Genomic DNA, 27893 nt, shown 5'->3' on the forward strand with positions numbered 1-27893 from the left:
ACAAACCAGCCTGTCAAGTTTCATTTATTCGTCTCTCTGAACAACATTGGAAACCGTGCTGTCGCCGGAGCAACAGCCCTAAACAACTGGTGTGCAGTCGCTGGCAGGAAATTCGAAAATTTCAGCCAGCCATCGGCGAATGCACGTAGTTTTGCAGAGCGTGGAACGATTAGTCGTGGATTCGCGAGCGTGTCGCTCGCAGCGTATCCATTCTCTGTTGTAAAACGTGTACGGTACGTACACCGCGATGCTGCATCGACGTCGCAATGAAAAGCGGCCCGCGTAACAATGTTCTCTGCTTTCAGCGGCGCCGTTGAAACAGGGGGAGGAGAGGGAAAGGCGCGAAAGCTGCCGTGGAAGGGAAAATTTTCTCTCCTTTTCTGCCTTCGCCCGTGCGTGCACGGTGGATGAGATCAATAACACACCACCAAGTGAAATCATCAAGACCTTACGACGTGTACTTGTACGCCGTTAACTCGCTCAGCGTACAGACAACTCACGTCTTCGGCTTCAGCTTCTTTTAGATCACACTTAGTTCTAAACTTGCTCACCGCTTTTCCATTATCGCGTTTGATATTCCAATTACCATCGTTCAGTTCGTAACGAATTTCACGGTAGCGCTGCGAAGCCGTGTAACGTTTATGCGTCAAAGACGTTGGAATAATGCAACGGAACCGCTACTTCTTTAACATAGATATAACTCAGACCTAATGTTCAAATGTAAGATTTTTTCACGTACATTCAGAATATTTTCGATTTAGCTGTTTATGCGTCATAGAATCACAGTGAGATAGTTGTAGGCGAAATCATAAGGAAAATCACTTAATTTGACTCGGTTATCAGAATCGTAAATTCTCGTCTCGACTAGTATCGATGTAATTAACATCAGCCGATTTCTCTATCTTCATTAAGATGACAGATATGTTCGAATGGAACCTGACACAGGGTTTTGAAGTTTTAATGTAACTGTATATTTCACAAAGAACACCTTCGAAGACTGAGTGTGCCGATGAATGTTAAATGTACACGAAACGGTGTTTCTTGAGCGAAGAGTCGAGTGCAAGTGAAGTATCGGCGATGCATGTGGAGAAGATGAAAACTTTAGGTGGACGTACTTAGAACATAAGTACGCTGTAGCCAAGTAATCGCTGGTAAATAAGATGAAAACTGCCTTTTTTTTTTTTTAATTAACGTGGAGGAAATCCGCACGGACACCAGGCCGCTTCTGAGGGGAAGCGACGTAGTAGTGCCGGACTCCAACCGACTAAAACCTCCACGGTAACCGACCCGGCTGCGATTGAGAGAGGCCCGGGAACTGGTGTGAGCGACACACAGCCCCCTACCCCCGGGCATAAAATGCAACCCCTAATGAAGCGGTATGCGGTCACGTCATACCGCGCCTCGTCGCCGGAGCTGCCGTGCAAGGCAGTCTGGTTCCCCTACCGGACTGCTTGGCGGTCCCGAGGCGCTGATCTACCAGCGCCTAAGTTTGACCCCCATCGGTGAGCGCGGCGGACCTAGCGCGGACCTTGGCGGACCTCGTCGTAGCGCGTCCACGGCTTCTGCCGCGCCCTTCATAACGTTGGGTTCCTCCGAGATTTCCCGGTTCGCGTGTCTTCCACGCCAGACGCATGAACGCGACCGGGGGACTGGCGGACCCTACTTCCGGACGGCCACGGTTGCTCGATGACGACGCAGCGGGGTCCGCTTTACAACCCGCGGCTGCGCCGGTACTGGGGTATCCCTCCCCTGCACCGTAAATGAATTTTTGGTTAGTCTTGTTATCTATGATTCTCAATGTCGCCGATGTCGTCAACCAGGGTTTCCATCCTGGTGCTACTCACTCTTTCGCACCCTATCCCGGTCAAGGCTGGTGCAGGGTGACGGGGAGCCCTATAAGAAGGTGAGGTGAGTGGTCTTGGCAGATATGGGCCCACCAACTTCTCCGAAATTCTCTGCACCGGATCGGCCATTGGCGGGTGCCAAAGGCGCCGACCAGCCACCACCCGGCTATAGGAGAACATCAGATTCATCGGGGTTTCCCAGGGCGTGGTCCTACGCCCTGAGAACCCGTACCCGCCTCGTGCTTCCCAGATGAGAACTGATTGCCCTTCAATTAACGGTTACTCGCAGTTACGGAACGCATTACGGGAAAATCTCGCGTGTTTCAACGTTTAACGGTTACCGTTAATCGACTCAAGGAGCGTCGAGGCTTAAATCTGATGAAATGGACGAGTGTGTGATGGGTCGTGTAATGGAACAACAGACATAATTCAAACTTATTTATATCATATATAACATATTAATATATTCTACGTAGATGTACACAGTCATTTGCCAACAAACTCTTCTTCCAGATGAAAAATAAAAATAACACGAGACAACGATGTAAAATTAAAAAATTATTTCTCTTCGATCTTCAGCACGCAAATCAATAATTTGAAGATGTTTTCATCCGCATGCAAAAAATTATGCGTTTAGGCGTTAATTTTATATCCGTATTAAGTTATTTCTTCACGACTTTATGATGTTTACTAATTCGCAATCCTTTAATTTACATACGTCCTTTAAAAAGTTATGCATATTTTATATATATATGTAGTATCGTGGACAAAAAGGCCTAAGATATCGGTCGAACCATAAACAATGTCGTGAGAGTCGAAGCATCCTCGGATCCATCAATGTGTCGTCGGCCCTTTCAAGTGAATATTTTCGTGGAAAAGGCCTACGTGACCCTAGCTACGGGTGTTTGCGGAACACATGCGTGGTGGGTCGAAAAAAGACAAAGGGATGCTAGAGATACAGTGTTAGTTAGAAGTCGTACAGTGTGAGTTGAGAAGTCAGAAAGAGTAAGTGGAGGAGCCGGAGAGTATCAATCGGGAAGTTGAGAGCCGAGTATGATTATAAGACGTACGACGATATTGTAATCAGTTCGTTGTATTGAGTATTGCTTGTTAAACTAAAACATCATTACTTATCCTTACTCTAAGCCCCATTAAGTTACTACATATATATATGTCGGAGACGAAAGGACATCGGGGCCTTTATTTTGGAATTTTTGGGAAGATGTCCAATATTTTAATCTGGACTATTTATTATAGCTGTACTTAAATAAAACTTAGAAGTAATTGTTATGATTCAATCCGATTGTGTTTGCCCGAGATTTGTGACAGTGGGCTTGGGTGACACAACTGGTCACTGACCGTAGTCACGGTCACGGAATGGACGTTTTTACCTAAGAGAGAAATGACAATATTATGGGACACACGTTGTATTAATAATCAAACCCCCGGCAAGAGCAATGTCGCCGCTAAGCGGGGCTGCCTAGCAACTGCGGCTGGAATTTTGTTGGTATCCCCGGTCAATATACAACAAACAAATGCGATGGTAAGGAGAGGAAGGTTTCCATCAGATTTTTATTCTTGCGATCACCTTAAAGAGTTTTCACATCGTCTTTACGTGCAGTATTATACTGAGCGTCACAGCAAACGTTACTTTGTGCTTCAGAACATATACTACGTTTAACAAAGAGTTACCTCGTTGACTGTGGATTCGTTATTGAACCTAAGAACATATTTATACCAGTAAATATAATCTCTATCGTACAACAACGATGGCTAGTCCGAATGAAGATTCGTTACACGCTCCTAAATCTAACGGTAACATATATCTGTAGATTAAACAATTATGGATTAATTATCTACGAATCACAAGGTCGTAAAGAAATAATTTAGAAACGCATAATTTTTTGTATGTAAATTGAAACATTTTCGAAATATTGATTTGCGTGCTGTAAGATCGTAGAGAGGAAACTTTTTAAATCCACTTTTTATTTTTCATCTGGAAGAAGAGTTTGTTGGCAAATGACTGTGTACATCTACGTAGAATATATAAACGATTAATTATCCTGAACATACGATACATTGTTCATCTTGATAATCGTGTAGTATAATTTCTGAAATGCAGAATTATTTCATAAAATAATGTCACGTAATGGATGAATAAACAGTTACTATATAAAACGATTCGATGATAATATCTAATCCTAAGTCGTTTAATCAAATACAGAAATCTAAGAAAACTATTGCCATCGCATAAATATTCAATCTTTATAATAATTCGTGATGAAATTCCAAAATCGTGATAAAATTCCAAAATCATGATGAAATTCCAAAATCGTGATGAAATTTCAAATCATAAAGATTTTAGTTCTTGAAAATCACAAGGTGCTCGTGTCTAACATAATTAATTACAATTTCGAGCGTGCACGTATCTCGGTAATCGCGAGACATTAATATGGTATGAGGTAAGTAAATTACTTCCTTACATACCTGTAAAATATTAGGTCGTGCGAAAAGTTTCTTTCGTTTTATAAGGAAATAATGGATGCACAAATTTATATTTATATTATTTATATTATTATTTACTTATTATTATTTATACTGTTTATTTTTATTTATTATTTTAAATTTATTATTATTTATATTATTTTATCCAATTACGTATGATCCATTTTGTTCTATCGAACTAAAGGTCACAATGTCTGACAGACTAGGTTTCATGTTCGTATAAAGATGCGTTGTTGTAAAAGACGTGTCTGTAAAAGAAAGACACTTTCCGGACAACTTAATACTCAGGTAGCGTATTTGCCTTATAGATATCTCGATATTTAATATTTAATTTTATTTTATCATACACGAATGATATACCGAATAAATGAAAACACGAGTAAATAAATGTTTCAAAGGAAAAAATCAAACTTTGATGGACGAATAAACTTTTCCATCTTGATAAACGTTAGTTATTTCAAAATATTTGATTTTAGAATTTAAAAGTTCGAAATTTTGGATTTAGGAGAAATTGGATTGTAAAGAAATGAACAAATTCGAGAATTTAATCGTTTGAGATCGGAGCTACGAAGATTTAAAATATGGGTGATTCATAAATCTAAAATCTCAAAATCATGAAATTAGGAGGATTTGATTCAAATTCTTTCGGTGTCAGAACTGATCGTGACAACGACAATTTCGTAGAAAGAATAATTTAGTTAACACTAGGTTTACGGGCGTTTCGTATATACCTATCTCTACGAGGACCCGACAATTTAGGGGGTCCCGTAGAAATAGGTATACTACATACAGATTTCAAAAATTAGAAAGCCTAGGAAAATATAATTTTGTGTATAAATTCTTTAGATGAAATGATTAATTTACGATGCAAAATGGTTAAAATTCATGCTATGGTTTTCGTTATGGCTATATTTCAGTTCGAAGTTCGAAATTAGTCAAATTGACGGGTCCCGTAAACCTAGTGTTAATAACGTTAATTTTAGCCTGCATCGATTTCTTTCGAGATATTATTTATATACACATTTAAAAATGTTTTAAAATAATTATTTCCTGATCAATTATATTTTACAAAATTGTTCGTAGCTTGATCAATTTTAGTTTCAAACTTTATACACTATCTATAGATAGCTTGCAACAGAATATAATGCAATATTAGAAAACTATTTGGTAAGAAATGTTATCGAAGAAAAAGCTATTATTATTGACATTTGTAGCGGTAATTTCAAATTAATAATACAATTATCAAGTGTCCCAATATCGAAAGAATGATATATAATAAATGAAATCGTATTTATAATTTGTATATATATTAAATGAAATTTGAGAATAAACATATTAAATAAATAACGCAAATTTTATCCACATCTACCACAAGAATCATCTTTATAAGATGTTGAATCATCACTGTGGCATCGTAAAATGATCGTATAGAACTCAATGAATTTTTAAGCAGTACGAAAACAATAATTAATTATAAATTTAATTATTGTTTTTAACTGTTGTTTTTAATTATTATATAATTAAGGTAAAAGTGAAAGTGCTGACGGACCAAAAGAAACAGCAAATCTCCATGAGTCATCAGGTTCAGCGCGTCCATGATCCTTTTGCGAAGAAAAGGTGACTGGGAAGGTGAAAAGCGAACACGACCATATTTAGTCATGGACGAGTACAAAAACTTATGTGTGATGCAAGTCGTTAGTCGTTACGAGTTAATTAGTTGTATTGATTTAGTTGCTCCAGTTGTAATTTATTAGTTTATTACGAAACAGTTTTAGTTAATTAGTTATAGTTTGTCTGTTCTATCATTTGCCAATAAATATATAAAATAATGAACACAGTTTATTAAATATTAAATAAATCACAGCTCGTTCGCTATTCACTGACAGAAACTATTATAAACAAGATGGAATTAATCATCGACCTATACAATATCGAGTAATAATCAATATTTTCATTCCTCCAAAGTCATTCTTTCGATACACGAAGACGCAAGTTCTTCTTTCAAGGAACCAATCAGCTCAACAAGACACCACTCAACCTAAAATCCTACACCTCGTCTCAAGAGCACACTGTGCGCTGTTCGATATCGAGAAACTTGATAACAGATCGCCATTTATTTTTAATCGAACAGGCAAGATGGTCCAGACAGTTTAGACATTGTTAGAAGAGGCTTATCAGCTTCGAGTTGGTCCCTAGCGAACTGGAAACGTATTCTACGAATGCAACCGTTGAGAACGAAACAAAACTTCTTCTTTCTTTCGAAACTTCTTTATTCTTTGTGCTCCCCTTTCTCGATATTCTGAAAAACAGTTTCTGGAGTTCCGTCTGGGCAGGCGACCTAAACGGACGTGCGAAACAGTGCTCCAGTGAAAGTTAATTCCGGTGAACCATATTTCATAAATAAAGCTACAGACTCTACATATGTAGAGAAAAAAGACGATATTATGGAAACAACACAATCCGACGGGGAGCAAAACATACCAATACACCAGGAAGAAAGCTGGACGGTGGCAACCTCCAGCAAAAAACGGAAGGTAACCCCGCTCGCAAGCGCGAGGAAAATTGATACATTTGAAAAAAAACAATGGCTACAAGATATCAAGCTGCATAATCCATTCAGCGCACTGCCAGAAGAGGTAGCAACGGACCCAACGGAAAGTCCGACAAACCGCATCCCCAAACCACCACCGATATACATAGATGCGAAAATAATTGACGCCCTCATCGAACTACTAAACAACACCGCAGGGAAAGACAACTATGTCATCAAACAGATAAAAATAGACCAGGTGAAAGTGCAAATCAACACCCCAGACACATTCAGAAAACTGACAAGATAACTAAAGGATAAAAATGCAGCGTATCACACTTTCCAACTCAAAACTGACAAAAGCTACAAAGCAGTAATCAGGGGACTACACCCAAAAACAAATACCGGAAAAATAAGTGAAGAATTGGCAAAAATCGGACACCAGGTAAGGACAATTAATAACATTAACAAATACGATACCAAACAACCATTACCGCTATTCCTAGTTGAACTAGAACCTAGAAACAACAACAAAGAAATATACGATATAGAAAAATTACTAAACACAATAGTAAAAGTGGAGCCACCTAGACATAAAAAAGAAATCCCACAATGCATAAAGTGCCAACAATACGGACACACTAAAAACTATTGCAATAGAACCCCGGCATGCGTTAAATGCGCAAAAAATCATCTTACGATACACTGCCCATCCACGGGAAAAATAGAGGAGGTTAAATGCTACAACTGCAACGGAAAACACCTAGCCAGTTACAAAGGTTGCAAAGCTAGGAAACAATTACAACGCAAACTGTTCCCGCCCCTACGAAGCAGGACAATCACTAACACACAAGCCCAACAGGACAGCACGAAACCCGAAATTATACCAAATACAGAGCAAGCAACAAACTCCAAACCCATCAGCACCAACACCATTGGTAGTCTAAGCTACGCTCAAGTAACCAGCCAAACGACACATACAGACAACCAATACCACAGCAACAGTAACAATGACACTGCAGAAATCAAAGAACTGCTCAAACAATCCATAAAGAACACCAAAATGCTAACCAGAATGATAAGCGAACAAAACGCAGTACTCAGACAGCAAACCCAATAAATCACAGTCATGCTACAACTGCTTACAAACGTGCTAAGCAAAAAATAAAAACGGACACGTTAAAAATAGCAGCCTGGAACTTAAACGGCCTACAACAACGGGCCCTTGAAATTAAAACATTCATATACAATAACAATATAGACATACTACTTGTCTCAGAAACACACTTCACTACAAAAAGCTACTTGAAAATACCATACTACACCATATATGATACCAAACACTCCTCAGGAAAAGCTCACGGAGGAACAGCAGTGATAGTCAGAAACGATATCAAACATTATCTACACAGCCAAGTTAACAAAGAATATTTACAAGCAACCACCGTTACAGTTCAAACTAGCAGCAACTACTTCCAGTTGTCAGCAGTATATGTGCCTCCGCGACACAAAATAACATCACAAATGTGGGAAGAATACTTCCAGGACCTAGGGGACAAGTACATCGCAGCGGGAGACTACAACTCAAAGCACACACTATGGGGGTCAAGAAACATTACACCTCGAGGCAGAACACTGGAAAAATAGATTAGAAATAATAACCTCAATATATTATCCACAGGAACACCAACACATTGGCCGACTAACCTGAACAAAAAACCAGATCTTCTGGACTTTGCAGTTACAAGGGGACTAAACACAAATAAACTAAAAATAACACCCAACCTCGAGCTCAGCTCCGATCATACACCCATAATAATTGAATACAGAAACAAACCAATACACTATAGCAAACCAGAAACACTATGCAATAAAACCACCAAATGGCAAACTTTCAAGGAAGTAATAGAAAGCAAAATAAACTACAACATCCCGTTGAAAACTCCTGAACACATAGAACAGGCAGTAGCAACATTGACAGCAACTATTCAAGAAGCAGCAAGGACAACAACTACACCCGAATCAACCAGCAGACAAACAATAACAATCCCGCAAGAAATACTCGACAAAATCAGAGAAAAAAGAAAAGCAAAAGCAAAATGGCAAAAATACAGAACCCGAAAAAACAAAAAACACTTAAACAAACTTGCAAAGGAAATAAAAAACAAAATAAAGGAGCACAACGATAACGAATTCGCAAAGTTCATAGGGACACTCTCTACACACGAGAACACCAACTACTCACTATGGAAAGCCACGAAAAAAATAAAGAAGCCAATAATACCCGTCCCGGCAATCAGAAAAGCAGATAACACATGGGCAAGAAGCAACGAAGAACAAGCTGAAGAATTCTCCAACCACCTCTGCAACACATTCACACCACACATTATCAACAACAGCAACCTCAAAAGTCATACGGAGGAGGATCCAGAAACCACTATTACCACAACCGACAAGGAATACACCATACCTAAAACATCAGCACAAGAAATTAGAAACATAATTGATAAAACAAAAAACAACTAACTACCAGGAATAGACCTAATCAATGGCAAAATCTTGAAAAACCTTCCGCCAAAAGCAATAAGACTAATGACAATATTATTCAATGCAATTCTAAGAATTCAATACTTCCCCAAACCATGGAAATTAGCACAGATCAAAATGCTACATAAACCAGGCAAAAACCCACACCAAACTGCATCTTACAGACCAATATCACTGCATCTAGTATTTTCCAAAATACTGGAAAAAATAATATATTGTCGGATAAAAACAATAATAGAGATAAAAAAACTAATACCGGAACACCAATTTGGTTTCAAAAACAAACACTCCACGATAGAGCAAATGCACAGGCTTATAAACGAAATAATAGTAGCACTAGAAAACAAGGAATACTGCACAGCCCTCTTTATAGACATAGAGAAAGCATTTGATAAAATTAACCATGAAAGTCTACTGCAAACAATTAGGAAATAATTCCCGGAGCAAATACACCAATTAATAAAATCCTACCTAAGCAGCAGAACCTTCGTAATAAAAATCAAGGACACACATTCTCAAGTTAAAGACATCAAGGCAGGGGTACCACAAGGAAGCGTCCTAGGCCCAATACTATACACATTATACACGGCGAACATACCAACAACTACCAACAGCACAGTATTGACATTCGCGGACGACACAGCTATACTAGTCAGGCATACTAACCCAGAAACGGCAGTCAAAATACTACAAGAACATATCACAAAAATAGGAAAGTGGCTACAAGAAAAACAAATAAAAGCAAACCCCAATAAATGCAACCATATTACATTCACGCTACGAAAAAAGATATCACCAAACATCCTATTGAACGGCACGCATATAACGCAAACAAAGCATGTCAAATACCTAGGACTCCACTTAGATACACAACTCACATGGAAACTACACATCAAATCAATAGTAGAAAAAATAAAGAAAATAAGGAGACAAATGCATGGGTAACAAGCCGAAAATCCAAATTAAGCATTGAAAATAAATTAAAAATATATAAAACGATCATAAAACCAATCTGGACGTACGGAATACCACTATGGGGGACGGCAGCAATGAGCCATATAAACAAAATAGAGGTAATACAGGCTAAAATCCTCAGAACAATAGTAAACAGACCTTGTTACGTCAGAAACGAAGATATACGAAGGGACCTGGGAATGCCAACAGTCAAGGAAGAAATTAGCAGATACTCCGAGAAATACAAATCAAGAATAGCAACACACCCAAACCGGTTAGCTGCGGAAACATACAAAACCATAAACATGGACAGAAGACTAAAAAGGAAGCACCCAGCAGACCTTATAAAGGACATAACCTAACAAACACGAGGATGGTACCCCGCTAGGAGTAGCCACCAACATGCTAATTTAACCGTTAAAAAATTCCACCAAATGTCCAAATTGGACAAATTGTGAATTTCAATAAATAAAAAAAAAAAAAAAAAAAAAAAAACAGTTTCTGGCTCGTGCAGTCATCTGTCACAAACACGTTGACCAGCGACCTTTTCTTTGAGAACAGATTCGCTTAATAATTATGTAAGTAATTTGTAATAATTATGACAGTAAATTTACAGTTTAACGGTTTTGTTTTGATAAGAAGTTCAGACGGTTAGAGACCGTTATTTTTATATTTAATGTGCCTTAAATTCTCTCTCCGGCTATTTTCTTTTTTTTTTCTTTTTTTTTTTTTTTTAGCTGAAGAATATTAATGGACGAAATATTCAAGATTGTAAAACTTCGATGAATATTTTCGTTGGACTGGGATGGAAGGATAATGAAAGATTTAAAAACAGAAACATTACAGCTATAAAAATTGTTTGGTTCGTCGCAAATATAAAATTGTGAACGTGAAGTTTGTAAAGACATAAAAGATCTAATCGTCCGATAGTTCAGGGCTACGAAGATTTTAAATATCGGCAATCGTAAATCTAAAAATACAAAATCATGAAACCAAGAAGATTTGAAATTTTTAAGTTTAGTAACTCTAACTATCCCATCGACTTTGTTTGAGAAAAGTAAAGTCGATGAAGAAAGAATGCAGAAATTCCTGAAATGATATGTATTTCTTTCTAGATATTTTATTCATCGAACATTGAGTTTTTCTTCAAAATGAAACAGGAAAATGGTAATCTTCTACATTAAATTTACAATTCATACTTCTGTGCATTTAATTTGCATCAAGTACCAGCCATTATATTATATTCTACTTTTTTTCTACTTACTACGAATAAAGCGTAATCCTTCAAAACATATGTAGTAGAATGAAATAATGATAAATGATGTTTCAAGTAGTCTCTCGACGATGCGCAACAGCAGATGTGTAATACAGTTGTTGGTAAATGGATTGAATCAACAATATTCGTTTTATTGTTGGAAATTCAAGGAGTTAATAGCTGCCTGATTAAAAAACCGACTACAAGCATTTACAAACAATATCATGCAAAAAGGCTGCAATAATTATGGTACATTATATCCAGGTCTGGTTTATCGTGCATTAATTTCATCGTTACGTCAATGACTAATTTACGAATAACATTGTATACTTTTTAATTCGTTTTATATATAGCTTGATATTTTACATTCGTAAAATTGATATCAAATAGAAATTCTATTCGTCGATATCAAAGTAACGTTAAGGTGAATTGATGGAAAGTGAGTAAAGTCGAAAATTTCAGTCAAAGTTACACGAAGGGTATATGATAATACTTTATCGAAAAATGTAAAGCTCTGCAAATAATTTTTGGATATCAGTCTCGTGAAAAAGCTTTTCGCTGAATTGAATATATTAAGCGGAAATCAAATACAGAGTAGTACAATTATCACATAAAATGTTGCAGTATGACGAAGATCCATTATTTATGCAAACTCACCGTTTATCGTATTAATTTGTGACTAGTAACACCAGTTGATGTAAAGTACAGAAGTTAAAAGGTCAGAAAATCAATAGTCAATATCGTAACCGACGTAATGAGACAAATATCGCAAAAATTCCAAGAATTTATAGGATCAAACGAGAAGAAGGGGAAACTGAAAAACATAGAAGATGATCTCTTGTACCCGGAAGGAGAGAAAAATGCACGAATAACTTGGAAGGAAGATTTATGTCGTGTTATACAATTTGCTGACACTGTAACGTTAGACATAATGATGGAAAAACTTCTATTATTTTGGTAATAACATGTCACGTCTTCTATGAAATCTGAAATTATCTCTTTGAGGTACAGCATTTTAAGACAAAACAGGGCTGCAGTTGCATAGGAATTTTATTTAAAATTACTATCGCCCTGGAGTTACGAACACGCACAGATCAAATTTTGTCATCTTATGAAACATGCAAACTAATTTACATTAAAACTCTGCAGCACGTCAAACGATACGTTGTGTTTGCTTTGATGCAGACCATTCGCATTGGACGGCTATTGTTGGCTTTATTTGGCGATCTAAGGAAGAAGTTGTCACAACGCTCTTATTCTTAATTATTCTTATTATAAAAATTCTTGCAACGTTGCCGGTTGGATGTTACATGTATCTACGCGGGTATGCATACGTATCGTTATAAATAAAAACCGCCGATACGTTTTAAAAAAAAACTATGCTTCGAACTGATCTAATCAGAAGGTGAGATCTTCAGCGATTATTTCTGCCTTACTAATTACTGCGCTCGGGCTACAACTTACTTTTTATGTTCTAGCGTAAAACAGTTTCTACGTCTTGATCAACAACTTACTTTTTGAATCCCGGTCATCTACGTCGTCGCGTTTGTTATTATATCAACGTCGAGGCGTAAATCATTGTTTTCCGAATGTTGAAGTTCCAACGACGATTTTCGGAGATGTTCGGTAGCTCGAGGATTTAGCTTGTCGAATCGTCAAGGCTGGTAAGTAAACTTTTTGCTTTTTGCAGTCAATGTTGTTGGTTTCTTGTTTAAATGATGCAATGCTTTCAACTGCTGCGTGTTTAACGATGTAAATTCTCCAACGGGATGAAAAGCACGCAGCGACATAAATCGACTCTCGCCGTACAACTCGTAAAATTTTCGTCATTTACATGTTCATCGTGTTCGTCTTTAATTCGCTGCGAACCGTACGACCTCATACATGGTCTCCCACCTTTTACGAGTACAATTTTTCCTTCTAATTTGTTATTTCTTTGTTAATTTCAGTTAAGTGTTAGAATAAACTGCGGTCAAAGAATTTCGCCTAGTCTCTAATTCGATCTTCTTATTTAAATCGTTCGACCTACCTGACGGAGGCGCTAACGACGGAGGAGTTAATAACGTTTGTGACCAAACAATGGTGGAATGAAATATCACTGTGTATATGCACATGTAAATACTAAAAGAAACATTTTAATGGTCAATATATTTATTCATGAACGAACGTGCGTCGTCAGCGAATATATTCATTAATATTGAAATATTCGAACGTGAATAAATCTTTTAATAATTATTTCATGACTGATATATGGCATATCTGAAATGTGTTACAAATTTCAATAGTGCATCGCAATATTTCTTTGGAGCGAGTAAAAGGAATGTTGTTCTTAACGTTTGAATGGAAACCGCGACCAAACGATCTAAAGCGATACCACTAGCATTCGTAAACTTTTCTTATATTTTTCTAAGTTACATACGTTACGATATAGTTGATTGTTATTGTTGTACGACTTATATGGTATAATCATTCTAGTTGCGCCTCAGAAAATATTGTATAATGTATATTTTATTGATAAAACCCTGTAAAATGGCACACTGGAATTTTAATTACATAACATTCTAAAGACGCCCAGATAAATACCTGTCTATAACAAATAAAATTGTAAATGATGTTTTAAGACATCCATACTCATTAAAACGCTAATAAAATGTTGATTATTCTTGTTGCGAAATCTCTTTGATCAGAAGTTTTAAAATCTATCCTTGCACAAGTAGGTTATCAGCATCACTAGAGAATGTTTCCCATATGTTTCCCATGAATGTTTCGTATATGTATCATATACGAGTTGAGATTAATACAGAAAGTCCATTGTACATTCGACGAAATGGAAACCCATCTTATCAGCGTACATCATCTACACGATTAAAACTATTATATAAATGGGCGTTTGTGAATATTGAAAAAAGGAATAAATATCTAATGATATATCGCATTTACATTCGAGCAAAAGACGAAGGACACCTGGAATCGTTAGTACTGCGACAAAAATGCTTAGTTGATTCGATATTACATCATAAGATTCTAATACTATCAAATACTGAACCGCAAAAAAAAACTGAAGAAATTAAAAATTTTCTCAAAAGAGCATAAATATGCTAATTCATTATTTCTAACAATCACGAGCCGATAACAGACGAAGTTAATTTAACTGAAGTCTGTAACTCGGCAATCGGCAAAAAGATGGAACATGCAAAATCACTTTCAGTGTCTTACGTCATAAAATGGTACGTTCCTTGCTGGACACGGTTAGTCTTCCTGCGGTCTTTCTAGAAGAAGTTGGCTCCCCATAGTTGAGTTGAACATTCCACTCATATTATAGTAGCCAGATTCTTAATCGACTATAGTAAAAAGTGTGTGACAACGTACTTCATCGCATAAGAGAAAATAATGGACATTTGAGTGCTTAACCATTTTTTTCAATAGAGATTTTCAGTAATCCGAGTGTAAATTTTACTCCAAAGTATGAAGTACGGAAATATTTCGTCGTGGATATGGTTATCCCTTTTATCATTAACAACGATTTACGTGACGACCCAAGCGACCATGCTAGACTCAGTGACCATGAGGAAGGTACTTCCGGCGTACGCCATTTTGGAAAATGCTGATCTTCTAAATTCTAGCAGATGTCGAACGGAGATTGATGAATTTCGTAATGCTGTTAATAACCAGATACTTTGGGGTCTAAGAGGTAAATGTAATTTTCAAAATATTTTGACGAATTTCGTTCGACAAAGCTACTGCCAGTCCATTGCCAACAAAGGAAGGAAGGAAATTTACCGAACGAAATATGTATAGGGCTATAACGATGTACAATTCGAATAATTATACACTGTGGTTGCGATTGTGTTTCGTGATACACATTTGTTCACATATGGTACACCCCAATTCACCCCAATAACAACAAAAACAACTTGTGTGTAATCGCCACAATTTTTCTAGCCCTGATCATGTCGCAATTGTATAAACTGCATAATTTTTCGTCCACTCAATCCCGACCATCGAGACTTCCTTCGCACCATGCGCTAGAAATTAGTTCCTTCGTTTGAAGTGCCGAAGTGGGTTCTCTCAACTAACTGCATCTTCTGGCTTCAAACATGAAACGACAAATTCTGCATTCAACTTCCTTACCGCTTAAAATCCTTATTGCCAATTGTATCATCAGATGTTTCCAATGCAGTATCATATATTCTTTAAGCTTTGGACACCAGTGGTGTGCCACCCGGTGGATTTCTGAACGGACACAATCATTGGTTAGGAGATCACCTAGCTTGCATCAGCCTTTCTCAAAATCGCACGTTGTTTATCGCGGAGAACAAACTAAAGAACAATACGAGATACAGGAATCCGAACGAAGAGCATCCACCTTTTGAGTTTCGTTTTTTTATTGGACGCATGCGGCACAGTAGCACTATGCAATATCACCAAGCATTACCAAACGAAGTAAGCACGTGGATATGCTCCACAATTGACATAATCAGATTTACATTACCGGTTTTTATGATTGTGACGAACTCTTCTTTTAGGATTTGGTGACACTTGGACTTTGTCTACCGGCTTCCTGCACCAAACACGATGTAGCTACAATGCTAGATAAAGTCTTGCATAATAAAACTCTTTTTATTGGAGAACTTTTTACCATAAACTTCAGACTCCAGGAAGTCACTGATTTGGTGAATGATTATCAATGGCTCCTCTCTTCAAAGATGATCTCCATCATGTATGTAAATTTCATGCTCTTAATCGATAGTCCTAATTTCTATTCTCAATAGACATAGATACAAGTATCATGATCGGCGTTCGAATAAATATCAAGTAGAAACTTTAAAACTTTGATTACAGAGGAGTTTTGCTATTGTTGTTTACTACCGTGACAGCGGCCACAGTATACGATATTTCCGTCCATCGAAACCATGTAAACAGCGAAAAGAAAATCATTCGGCTTCAAGATGGAAATACGGAGGGTAAGCGATACATACGACAATACCTGGTATTCCGTTAATGATTCTGATCGCCACGAGTTTATTTCATGGGAATCTATATGACGTACGGTTAACTTTGAATAGAATTGAAGAATGTAAGAAAAGTAAAATGCAAAACCAGTGACGATGGACCGGCACCTTCAGAGTCCAGGCAACAAAATCACATGAACCAATATCTGCTCTGTTTTTCGCTGCTCAGAAATGCACGGCATCTATTTCAAATAAAAGAGAGTACAGAGCCTTTGCGTATATTCTACGGTATGAGAGTGTTGGGAATGCTATGGATTATTCTCGGGCATTTGATAATGTTCGGGTTTCATGTTATGGGTAAGAAATGAATTTCAATCGCGTTTTAATTTCGCTAATATTTCTGATATATTTCTTTTAACGACACCAATCGTGTGTGCAGCTAACAAATCGCTTTACTACATGAGGAACGATGAAGTGCTCATGAAAATCATAAATAATCCGACGTTTCCGGTGGACACGTTTTTCTTTATGAGTGGTTTTCTGTCGTCTTATATTTTTCTCAAGGAAAAACAAAAAATGAAGAGAACACTGTCTATAACAGAAAGGGCGAATATGTTCATTCAAGTAATCATCAAACGATATATTAGGTATAGATAATATTAATATGTCTTTATGTTATAATTTATGCCTGATGCGTATACAATGATCATGAAATAATAATAATATTAATTTCGAAGACTTACACCTGCATATTTCATCGTTATACTGATATCGATATTGAATTTTACCTGGCATGATCATGTCTCAGCACTTCTTCCCTATGAGGATCCAAGTGAGAAGTGTTCTAAATATTGGTGGACTAACATACTTTACATAAACAACTTCTACCATTGGAATGACGTAGTACGTATATTTTCTGAGATAATTCATTGCAAACATCTTTCGCATTACTAGAAAAGAATCGTTTTGAAGAGAAGAACTGTTTGCAGTGTCTCATTTGGAGTTGGTACTTACCCAATGATATGCAGTTTTCCGTATTTGGTACTCTTCTCCTAATGTTATCGATCACGTGAGTTTGAAATTTGGTTTTGTAGTCATTCATTGGCCAGTTTTACCCGATCACTAAATTCGACTGTTTCAGGCATTACAATATTGCCACTGGGTTAGGCGTTCTTAGCATAATTTTATCGATAGTAACAGTCGCTTACACGGGATACACCATTAATTACCAGCATTCGTAAGCATACAAAATGTTTCACATTCTTTATAACATAAGGAATTTGTAAATACACTTATATTTACTTTCCTAGGATTACCGCAATCTATAAGGCGGGGACAGACATTTATATACGACCGTGGTGTAGAATATCCCCTTATCTCATAGGAATGGCTACATGTCAGCTTCTTACAAAATGCGATTTCAAATTACATTTATCAAAAGTAATGTATACCGTTTATTCGTTACAACTATATTCCTGTACATCTTTCAATAATGCAATTAAATTTATCTTACAGAAAACCTTAATCATTGGATGGATCTTGGCAACTTTATGTAATGGTACGATTCTCTTCGGATTTGATAACAAGAACGTATCCTTAAGTCTATCCATTCTTTATTTGTCCCTCAGTAGAGTAGGCTGGACCTTAGGTATTGCCTGGGTGGTAGTTGTATGCACCACGAGCCATGCCGGTAATTCGATATTTTTCATGTCACTCATTAATGCGTTAATGTTATTCTTCTTATTGTAAATTACACCCAAGTATATTTGATACGTTTGCAGGTATCGTGAAGAAAATCTTATCACTAGATATTTTCGTTATTTTGAGTAAATTTACGTATGGTGCTTATCTTCTAAACCCTATTTTTATACTTTCGGTTCTTTCTTCACGTTATTATCCTTTCTATATTGATAACGTCACCATTGTAAGTATAATGAAATTATTTCATTTGGACAATTTCGACGTAGTATTAGTACTATGAAATAACGTTTCTATTTTTCAGGGTACTCTGTTCATTGCAATCGTTGTTTGTAGCTTCATTGCTTCTATTTTGTTATTCGTAACAGTCGAAATGCCATTTGCATCACTTCTGAAATTGTGTAATGGTGCACCAAAAAAAAGGAAAGAAGTTGATGGTGATAAATTCCTCTGAGTCATTATTAAATTATTAAATTATTAAACTAATAACAGGAAGTTAACCTTTCATATGTCAAAATATATATATAACTCAGTGTAATTCAGTGTTTCATAACGTTTCATTATACATAATTCGCAATGTTATTTAATATTTTCAAACATGTAAGAAGGGGAATTAATTAAGAGATTCACTTGCGCGAAAATGTTGTACATTCTTCTAAGAAAGTGATTTGGACGACGAAAAGAAATTCATATACAAATAAATAAAGATCACTGAAAGAAGAGAAAAGTCTTTGCTGTTCAGTACACGGCGAGCTTCTCGCAGTTGTTAACACTGCTCGTTCCTAACACTGCCAGTTGCCTTGCATGTTAAAAAACAAAACACTTGGAGAATACGACAAGAAAACGCGTGGACAATGCTGCAAGTTCACGTATAAAAAGTAAATCGTGCTGTCTCATACTGAAATTCCATTGACGATACAAATCTTCAGCATCAATTTTTTAATAGGATTAATATTTAGGATTTATAGGATTTAGGAAAATAGGATTAATTTGACCACAAACGCCACAAATTCCAACTTTACAGCTTCTTGATTTTTGTACGATCATGGTCTAACCGATCGCCATAAGACCATAAGGTAAGCAAAGAATGATCGAAACCTAATCCATTATTCAAGATTCAAACGCACATAGAGTGTTCGAGACGCTGAGCTCGAAAGTAATTTAACAGCAAAGATTATTTATTACAAGGAAGAGAGGCTGACAGAGATTATTTATTAGTATGAATAATTCTCTTTAGTTAACTTAAACGGGCGGTATATACATTCAGTGTTAGATGTAATGTGACAATCTGAATGTAAGGTCAGACCTATCCGAAAAAACGACAGATGACATCACGAGACACGTTGGCAGAGATAAGACACGCTGATTAGTTATTTAAATGTTTTGGAATTTGCGAGGATGTTTGACATAATGTCATTGGTCATTCTTCTTTTACAAGTGATGAGACCACTGCTACTGACGTTCCTCAGCGACTCGAAAAATTCATACCGGAATAAGAAGTTTTTTTTTTTATTTATTGAAATTCACAATTTGTCCAATTTGGACATTTGGTAGAATTTTTTAAAAGTTATATTAACATGTTGGTGGCTACCCCCAACGGGGTACCATCCTCTCGTTTGCTAGGTTATATCCTTTATGAGGTCTGCCGGGTGCTTCCTTTTTAGCCTTCTGTCCATGTTTGTGGTTTTGTACGTTTCCGCAGCTAGCCGGTTTAGCTGTGTTGCTATTCTTGATTTGTATTTTTCTGAGTATCTGCAAATTTCTTCCTTGACCATTGAGATTCCCAGGTCCCTCCGTATGTCATCATTTCTGACGTACCATGGTGTATTTACTATTATTCTAAGGATCTTTGCACTTTGCTCTATCGTGGAGTGTTTGTTTCTGAAACCAAATTGGTGTTCCGGTATTAGCTTTTTATATCTCTATTATTGCTTTTATCCGGCAATATATTATTTTTTCCAGTATTTTGGAAAATACTGGATGCAGTGATATTGGTCTGTAAGATGCAGTTTGGTGTGGGTCTTTGCCTGGTTTATGTAGCATTTTGATCTGTGCTAATTTCCATGGTTTGGGGAAGTATTGAATTCTTAGAATTGCATTGAATATTATTGTCATTAGTCTTATTGCTTTTGGCGGAAGGTTTTTCAAGATTTTGCCATTGATTAGGTCGATTCCTGGTAGTTTGTTGTTTTTTGTTTTATCAATTATGTTTCTAATTTCTTGTGCTGTTGTTTTAGGTATGGTGTATTCCTTGTCGGTTGTGATAAGAGTGGTTTGCGCATCCTCTTCCGTATGACTTTTGAGGTTGCTGTTGTTGATAATGTGTGGTGTGAATGTGTTGGAGAGGTGGTTTGAGAATTCCTCAGCTTGTTCTTCGTTGCTTCTTGCCCATGTGTTATCTGCTTTTCTGATTGCTTGGACTGGTATTATTGGCTTCTTTATTTTTTTCGTGGCTTTCCATAGTGAGTAGTTGGTGTTCTCGTGTGTAGAGAGTGTCCCTATGAACTTTGCGAATTCGTTATTGTTGTGCTCCTTTATTTTGTTTCTTATTTCCTTTGCAAGTTTGTTTAGGCGTTTTTCTTAGAGTTCTGTGTTTTTGCCATTTTGCTTTCGCTTTTCTTTTTTCTCTAATTTTGTCGAGTATTTCTTGCGGAATTGTTATTGTTTGTCTGCTGGTTAATTCGGGTGTAGTGGTTGTCCTTGCTGCTTCTTGGATAGTTGCTGTCAATGTTGCTACTGCCTGTTCTATGTGTTCAGGAGTTTTGCTTTCTATTATTTCTTTGAAAATTTGCCATTTGGTGGATTTATTGCATAGTGTTTCTGGTTTGCTATAAAGTATCGGTTTGTTTCTGTATTCAATTATTATGGGTGTATGATCGGGGCTAAGTTCGAGGTTGGGTGTTATTTTTAGTTTGTTTTTGTTTAGTCTCCTTGTAACTGCAAAGTCCAGAATATCTGGTTTTTTGTTCAGGTCAGTCGGCCAATATGTCGGTGTTCCTGTGGATAATATATTGAGGTTATTATTTCTAATGTATTTTTCTAGTGTTCTGCCTGGAGGTGTAGTGTTTCTTGATCCCCATAGCGTGTACTTTGAGTTGTAGTCTCCCGCTGCGATGTACTTGTCCTCTAGGTCCTGGAAGTATTCTTCCCACATTTGTGATGCTATTTTGTGTCGCGGAGGCACATATACTGCTGACACGAGAGCCCGTGACACGTCCTCCATAAGGGTCAAAGCCATAGTATATAAACTTCGCCAAAATCAGTTCTCGACACTTTCTGTTGTAACATTCTCAACCGTCACTCTGTTGAATTCACATAATAAACTCTGCCAGCATATCTAAAGTCTGAATTTTTTTTACCTTGCTTATAAAACATTTAAATCTACGCGAAATCATTCGAACGACGCGAGGAAATGACCAGTGATTTCTTAATTTCATCATTCCTCGTATCTTCGACGTGACAAGAGCAACGATCATTGCTGTTAATTGGATAGGGAAAAGACTGATGGATAAGGATGGGTGTTGGTCGCCGCCAATCAACGGTCGGTTGTGGATGGCGCTGTACATGGGAACCCCGCTTTCCCGTGTTTTCTCGTAATAGACAATAACTCAAAGGAATGCTTCAACTTTAAAAGATACTTGTGTGATCTTAAGGATCTTAGCTATAAAAAATGCTAAAATTTATGATGGCCCTAATCTTCTTACGATTTTTGAGGATCTGCAATAAGGGTGTTTAAACATCTGGTGGATATCTTACCCAAGGATAGGGGCTGGTTTAAGTAGAGAGTTACAGCACGCAACAGACGGTCATCCAAATCCCGAACAGTTAGCTGTTACTAAAACGACAAATTAGAGACGCCTGTGATAATGACAATAGCTACACAAGGCCTTCGTTACGTCCCGGGACCCGCAATAATCCCAAAGAACCGTCATCTTGCTAAAACTACAACTAACGACGAACGCGACGTGTTTCGTGGCCCTGACACAATGATTCTCTTTTCAGCAGCTTTTTTAGTCCTTACTATTGTATCGTTGAAAAATTGTTAAAAAAAAAGTAACGAAATACATACAGTGTTGTGACGAAGTGTAAGCGTCGACTATAGGACTAATGACCCATCAATGTGCATTCGGTACCTCAGTCAACAGTCGATTGTTAGTACAGAGTCGAGGAGCAAGGAGTTCAGTATTTGCAAGTGATCAGTTGAGTCGATAGCGAGTTTGGAACAACAGTCTGAATACAGTCCAGCTAGTAACATTAATAAATGCACTACTAAATTAATACACTGAGTAGTCCTTTCGCACCCTTCACGTCCTACAACATCTTATGACAATTATAAATAACGAGCATTTCAACCAAATTTAAGTACGAAAAGTACAAACGCCGTGTACTATATGACGAAATATGGTACCATTCGTAAACGCGAGCATGTTCTAGTTGACCCAATACGGGGTCAACAGTCGAAAAGATAATAAATGATATGGAGTGAAAGGAAATAATTGTCACGGATAACAATTTGCAATACAGGAGTTTTAGAACGTCAATTATCCGAACTAATTGAGAGATAAAATAATTCCTATAAGCTGAGTTTCATATAACTGATTCGAGAAGAATCAAAACTACAGGAGATATAGACAATAACACAATCCGTTTTAGATATAACGAAATGATTCCTTCTAAAATAAACGATTGTATTCCATCGGTCTCGTTTTGTGCTATCGCTCATCTTATTTCAATCCAGCGTATCTACATGTCTTCATTCATGTCAATATTGTCTGTAGAAAGAATAGATGAAACTAATTTGACTCGCATTGTCATTTAGATGGTTACATGACATATTCTCAGCGCGTTTAAGTGTGATGTTTCACATAACAAAGAAATACAATCTTTTAAACTTAATCTTTTATAAAGTCGTAAAACTCCCATACCATTCTGACCAGCAATTAAGAGATAATAATACACCACGCAATAAATTTTTTCCGTAACGTCTCTTAAAAGATTCAATTACCGTCTACACCACTGACTGTATCACCTAAATAATTATACGTTACAATTTCACTTTCAATTCCTAAAAGTTCACTTGTGGAAAAATGTGATGGCGCATTAGCCAACATTATCAGAATAAATGGACTGAAATAACTTGTGCCGTCCGAAGAAACAAAATTTTCAGAGAACGACACTGTAACAGCCAAAACCATTCCGTTGAACATTCGTAGGAATATTTTAAAATTTCTATGCACATCGTAGTTTAAATAGAAGATTTCCTAATCTTGTCTTTTTCCAAATTAGCGGAGTATAACGGTTCTATCGGAGTTAGTATCGGGATCCTGACTTAGAACACTAAGGAATGATTTATACGTAAAATGCTAATTGGGAATTTCTTGCGTTTCGTGTTAAATCAGGTAATGGATGTTGCGTAAGTAGTTTCGGCAGTCTCATGTAATCGTTCAAACGAAAACGTCGTTCGGAGAATTAATGTCGGCACTAAAAACGGTTAGTTCAGTATCGTTCGTGACTTCGAATCATCAACTTCGCCACCAGACTTGGCGCGAGGACAGTTCACATTAAGAGAATAAAGTCTCATTGAAGCTCTTTTTTATGATACCATCTCCTCCACCATACGTGGAGTAAAGAAGCTGTCTAATTTCTGCTTATTCGAAGAAAGCTGACATTTATGCTGAGGAAATAGTCAAGAAAAATTAGAAAAACATGTCATTTTCCAATTTGAAAACAAATCTCAACAACGCCAGTGGTAGTTAATGCGAGGAGTGGCTGTGTTTAATACTTGATACAATGGTTGAACGATTGATCCCCAGAGCGCGCATAGCACTGATCTATCGATATTGTTGTATATACCAGGTATGTAAATATGAAACCGGAATTTTTGTGTAGAAAATACACGTTTATCGTATGAAAATGATTAAAAATATTTTATTCGAAGTATTGCCCATCGCTAGCTATACATTTTTCCCACCTGTCTGGCAATTGGTGGATGCCACGCCAGAAAAACTGTGGCTCTTTTGAGGCAAACCAGTCATCGAGCCATTTTCGTACAATTTCGTAAGAAGTGAAATGCTGGTCAGAAAGTGCGTGTCCCATCGATGCAAATAAATAGTAATCGGACGGAGCCAAGTCTGGTGAGTAAGCCGCGTGCGAAAGTATTTCCCAACTGAACGCTTCAATCGTTTCCTTGACCGGTTTTGCTGTATGTGATGGTGCATTATCATGAAGCAAAATTACTTTGTGTTGCCTTTTTTGAAATTCTGGTCGTTTCTCACGCAAAGCTTGATTCAAATCGATCATTTGTTGTCGGTAGCGCTCAGTATTAACGGTTTCGCCAGGTTTTAACAGTTCATAATAAATTACGTTCTACGTTCCACGTTCTTCGTTCCTCACGTCAAAATTGCCACTTCTGAATTTTTTAAACCACTCAAAGCACTGTGATTTACCAAGAGCATGCTCACCGTAAGCTTCGACAAGCATTCCATGCGATTCTGCAGCAGTTTTCTTCAAATGGTAACAGAAAATCAATGCTGTCCGCAAATCGTAGTTTCCAGGCACAAAATTCGACATGTTCAACGCTATTACAAACTATGCTGTTGTATGAAACTTGTATTGTCCTGAGTCAAAAATGTTTGTGAGATGTCAACAAAGACTTTTGGCATCAATGACGCAGTTTAGTGATAACTACATTATCAGCTAGGGCCATCTATAGACGAATTCTGGTTTCATACTTACAGGCCTGATATTATTCTCATAGCCTGTTGCACCAAAGTTTTCCTACTTCAAATTGTAAACAGAACACGACTTGCAAGTTTCTCTTGATGCAACTGTTGGCACAAACGTCTGCCGTATCGCCATCGTTACATTTTCTGTCAGAGTTTTAGTTTTCTAAATGAATTAAAAAATGTACGTAGGATATGGTCCCATTATGCTGTCCCTCTCATCTTGGTTCACACATATTTCAATATTTATAACATTAACAACAATACATATCATTCTACTCTTGCAATGAGGTAACTGCTAATGTAAAAGCACAAAACATCCAAAACAAAGCTGAACCCCCGCGATTTTTTCAAAATTGGTTCATTTCCGGAACCGTTCGTTCTAGGAGGAAAGCTTAGCAGGTTCGGTACTGCGTCACAAGAATCTATTACGATCAGATACTGACCGAGAAAAACCGAAAAAATTCAAAATTTGTTCAACAATGTATCGGCGTGCTGATAATTGACGTTTTCGGTAAGCCACGTGCCGATAACAGTACTGCAATAATTTAATTGGGGTTCCGTAACTAGGCGATAATCACGAAGATGAAATATTCAAAATCATTGTCGGTGTTCTACGTCATAAATTGTGCGTTCCTTGTTAAATACGACTAGTCTTGACGCGATCTTCCTAGAAAATGTTGGTACCCAATAGATGAACATTTCATTCATGTTATAGTAGTCATACTCTTGATCGATCATAGAATCGAAAATGCGACGACGTACTTTATCGTATAAGAGAGAATAATGGTCATTTGTATGGTTGACCATTTTTTTAATAGAGAATTTCAATAATCCGAGTGCAAATCCTATTCCAGAGCATGCAGTACGCAAAAATTTCGTCATGGATATGGTTATCCCTTTTATCATTAACAACGATTTACGTGTCGACCCAAGCGACCATGCTAGATCCAGTGACCATGAGGCAGGTACTTCTAGCGTACGCGGTTTTGGAAAATGTGGATCTTCTAAATTCCAACAGATGTCGGATGGAGGTTTATGAATTTCGTAATGCTGTTGACAACCAGATACTTTGGGGTTTAAGAGGTAAACAGAACTTTTAAGGTAGTGTAAATGAATTTCTACTGCCAATCGATTGCGTACAAAAGGAAGGAATTTGTTTGCAAAAAACAAATCACATTAAATATATAACACATAATCGTATAACCGTTACATACCAACATACAACCATAAATGGATATAGAATTCGAATAACTATACACCGTGCTTGCGGCTATGTTTCGTGACATGTTGCGTCCCTTGTTTGCATGTAAAACACATTTACACCATGAAAAATTAATATCAGTAAAAGCAAGTTATGCAACAGCCATAATTCTTCTAGGGACGATTATGTCGCGATTGTATCAACTACATAATTTTAAGTCGAGCTGAATCTCGACCCTGAGACTTTCTTCGCAACTTGCGCAACAGTTCCGTCTGGGCAGGCGACCCAAACGGACGTGCGAAACATTGCTCCAGTGAAAGTGCGGCAGGAGGGAAGAGAAAGCGTCAAAGTAAACGCCCATCGACAAAACGTGGAATCATGCAGATTCCATCAATAAAAATAACCAACTCAGGAGAAACATATTTTATAAATAGAGCTACAGACTCTACATATGTAGAGAAAAAAGATGATATGGAAATATCACAAGCCGACGACGAGGACAACGAACCAACACACCACGAAGAAAGCTGGACCGTGGAAACTTCCAGCAAAAAACTCAAGGTAACCCCGTTCGCAAGCAGGAGGAAAACCGAAACACTGGAAAAAAAACAATGACTTCAGGATATCAAACTGCATAATTCATTTAGCGCACTGCCAGAAGAGACAGCAACGGACCCAACGGAAAGTCCGACAAACCGCATTCCTAAACCACCACCAATATACATAGATGCGAAAATAATTGACCCCCTCATTGAACTGCTAAACAACACTGCAGGGAAAGATAACTATATTATCAAACAGATAAAGATAGACCAGGTGAAAGTGCAAACCAACACCCCAGACACATTCAGAAAAGTGACAAGATAACTAAAGCATAAAAATGCAGCGTACCACACCTACCAGTTCAAATCCGACAAAAGCTACAAAGCAGTAATCAGGGGATTACACCCAAAAACAAATACGGACAAAATAAGCGAAGAACTAGCAAAAATCGGACACCAGGTAAGGTCAATAAACAACATAAACAAGTATGATACCAAACAACCATTACCGCTATTCCTAATCGAACTAGAACCTAGAAACAATAACAAAGACATATACGATATAGAAAAATTACTAAACACAATAGTAAAAGTGGAGCCACCTAGCCATAAAAAAGATATCCTACAATACATAAGGTGCCAGCAATACGGCCACACTAAAAATTATTGCAATGGAACCCCGGCATGCGTTAAATGCGCAAAAAATCATCTTACGATACACTGCCCATCCACGGGAAAAATAGAGGAGGTTAGATGCTATAACTACAACGGAAAACACCCAGCCAGTTATAAAGGTTGCGAAGCTAGGAAACAATTACAACGCAAACTGTTCTCGCCCCTACGAAACAGGACAAACACTAACATACAAATCCAACAGGACAGCACAAACCCCGAAACAATACCAAATACAGAGCACGCAATAAACACCAAACACATCAGCACCAACACCTTTGGTAGTTTAAGCTACGCGCAAGTAACCAGCCAATCGACATACACAGACAACTAATGCCACAACAATAGTAACAACGACACTGCAGAAATCAAAGAACAGCTCAAACAATCCATCAAGAACACCGAAATGCTAACCAGAATGATAAGCGAACAAAACGCAGTACTCAGACAGCAAACCCAACAAATCAC

General features: G+C 37.3%; 2 protein-coding genes across 9 annotated transcripts in view; one reads left to right on the plus strand and one right to left on the minus strand.

Moving 5' to 3' along the window:
* The window catches only part of LOC100642239 (monocarboxylate transporter 10), a 310901-nt gene that overhangs the window by 126652 nt on the left and 156356 nt on the right, over nucleotides 1–27893 (minus strand). The gene's annotated exons all lie outside the window — the stretch shown is intronic.
* On the plus strand, nucleotides 12855–19012 carry LOC100644360 (nose resistant to fluoxetine protein 6). 2 transcript variants are annotated; one of them, XM_048404621.1, is made up of 14 exons: nucleotides 12855–13040; nucleotides 13114–13299; nucleotides 15834–16078; nucleotides 16162–16355; nucleotides 16478–16599; nucleotides 16702–16944; nucleotides 17027–17234; nucleotides 17325–17490; nucleotides 17577–17656; nucleotides 17729–17824; nucleotides 17898–18027; nucleotides 18103–18277; nucleotides 18369–18511; nucleotides 18590–19012. In XM_048404621.1, exons 3-14 carry the CDS (start codon nucleotides 16031–16033, stop codon nucleotides 18737–18739), a joined length of 1755 nt encoding a protein of 584 aa, XP_048260578.1. In that variant the 5' UTR covers nucleotides 12855–13040; nucleotides 13114–13299; nucleotides 15834–16030; the 3' UTR covers nucleotides 18740–19012. The 2 variants fall into 2 exon arrangements, with proteins under 2 accessions (XP_048260578.1, XP_012176310.1); XM_012320920.3 differs by lacking the exons at nucleotides 12855–13040; nucleotides 13114–13299 and adding exons at nucleotides 14838–14988; nucleotides 15062–15326.

The sequence above is a fragment of the Bombus terrestris genome, chromosome 3 (genome assembly GCF_910591885.1).
Source record: "Bombus terrestris chromosome 3, iyBomTerr1.2, whole genome shotgun sequence".
NCBI classification, from domain to species: Eukaryota; Metazoa; Arthropoda; class Insecta; order Hymenoptera; family Apidae; genus Bombus; species Bombus terrestris.

Bases quoted from the DNA above. Each gene is read 5' to 3' on its own strand.
- LOC100644360 (XM_012320920.3), top strand. From the start codon at position 15,101: ATGAAGTACGGAAATATTTCGTCGTGGATATGGTTATCCCTTTTATCA. The intron at 16,600-16,701 runs GTAAGCGATACA...AACTTTGAATAG, and splicing joins TCAAGATGGAAATACGGAGG to AATTGAAGAATGTAAGAAAA. The intron at 18,512-18,589 runs GTAAGTATAATG...TCTATTTTTCAG, and splicing joins ATATTGATAACGTCACCATT to GGTACTCTGTTCATTGCAAT.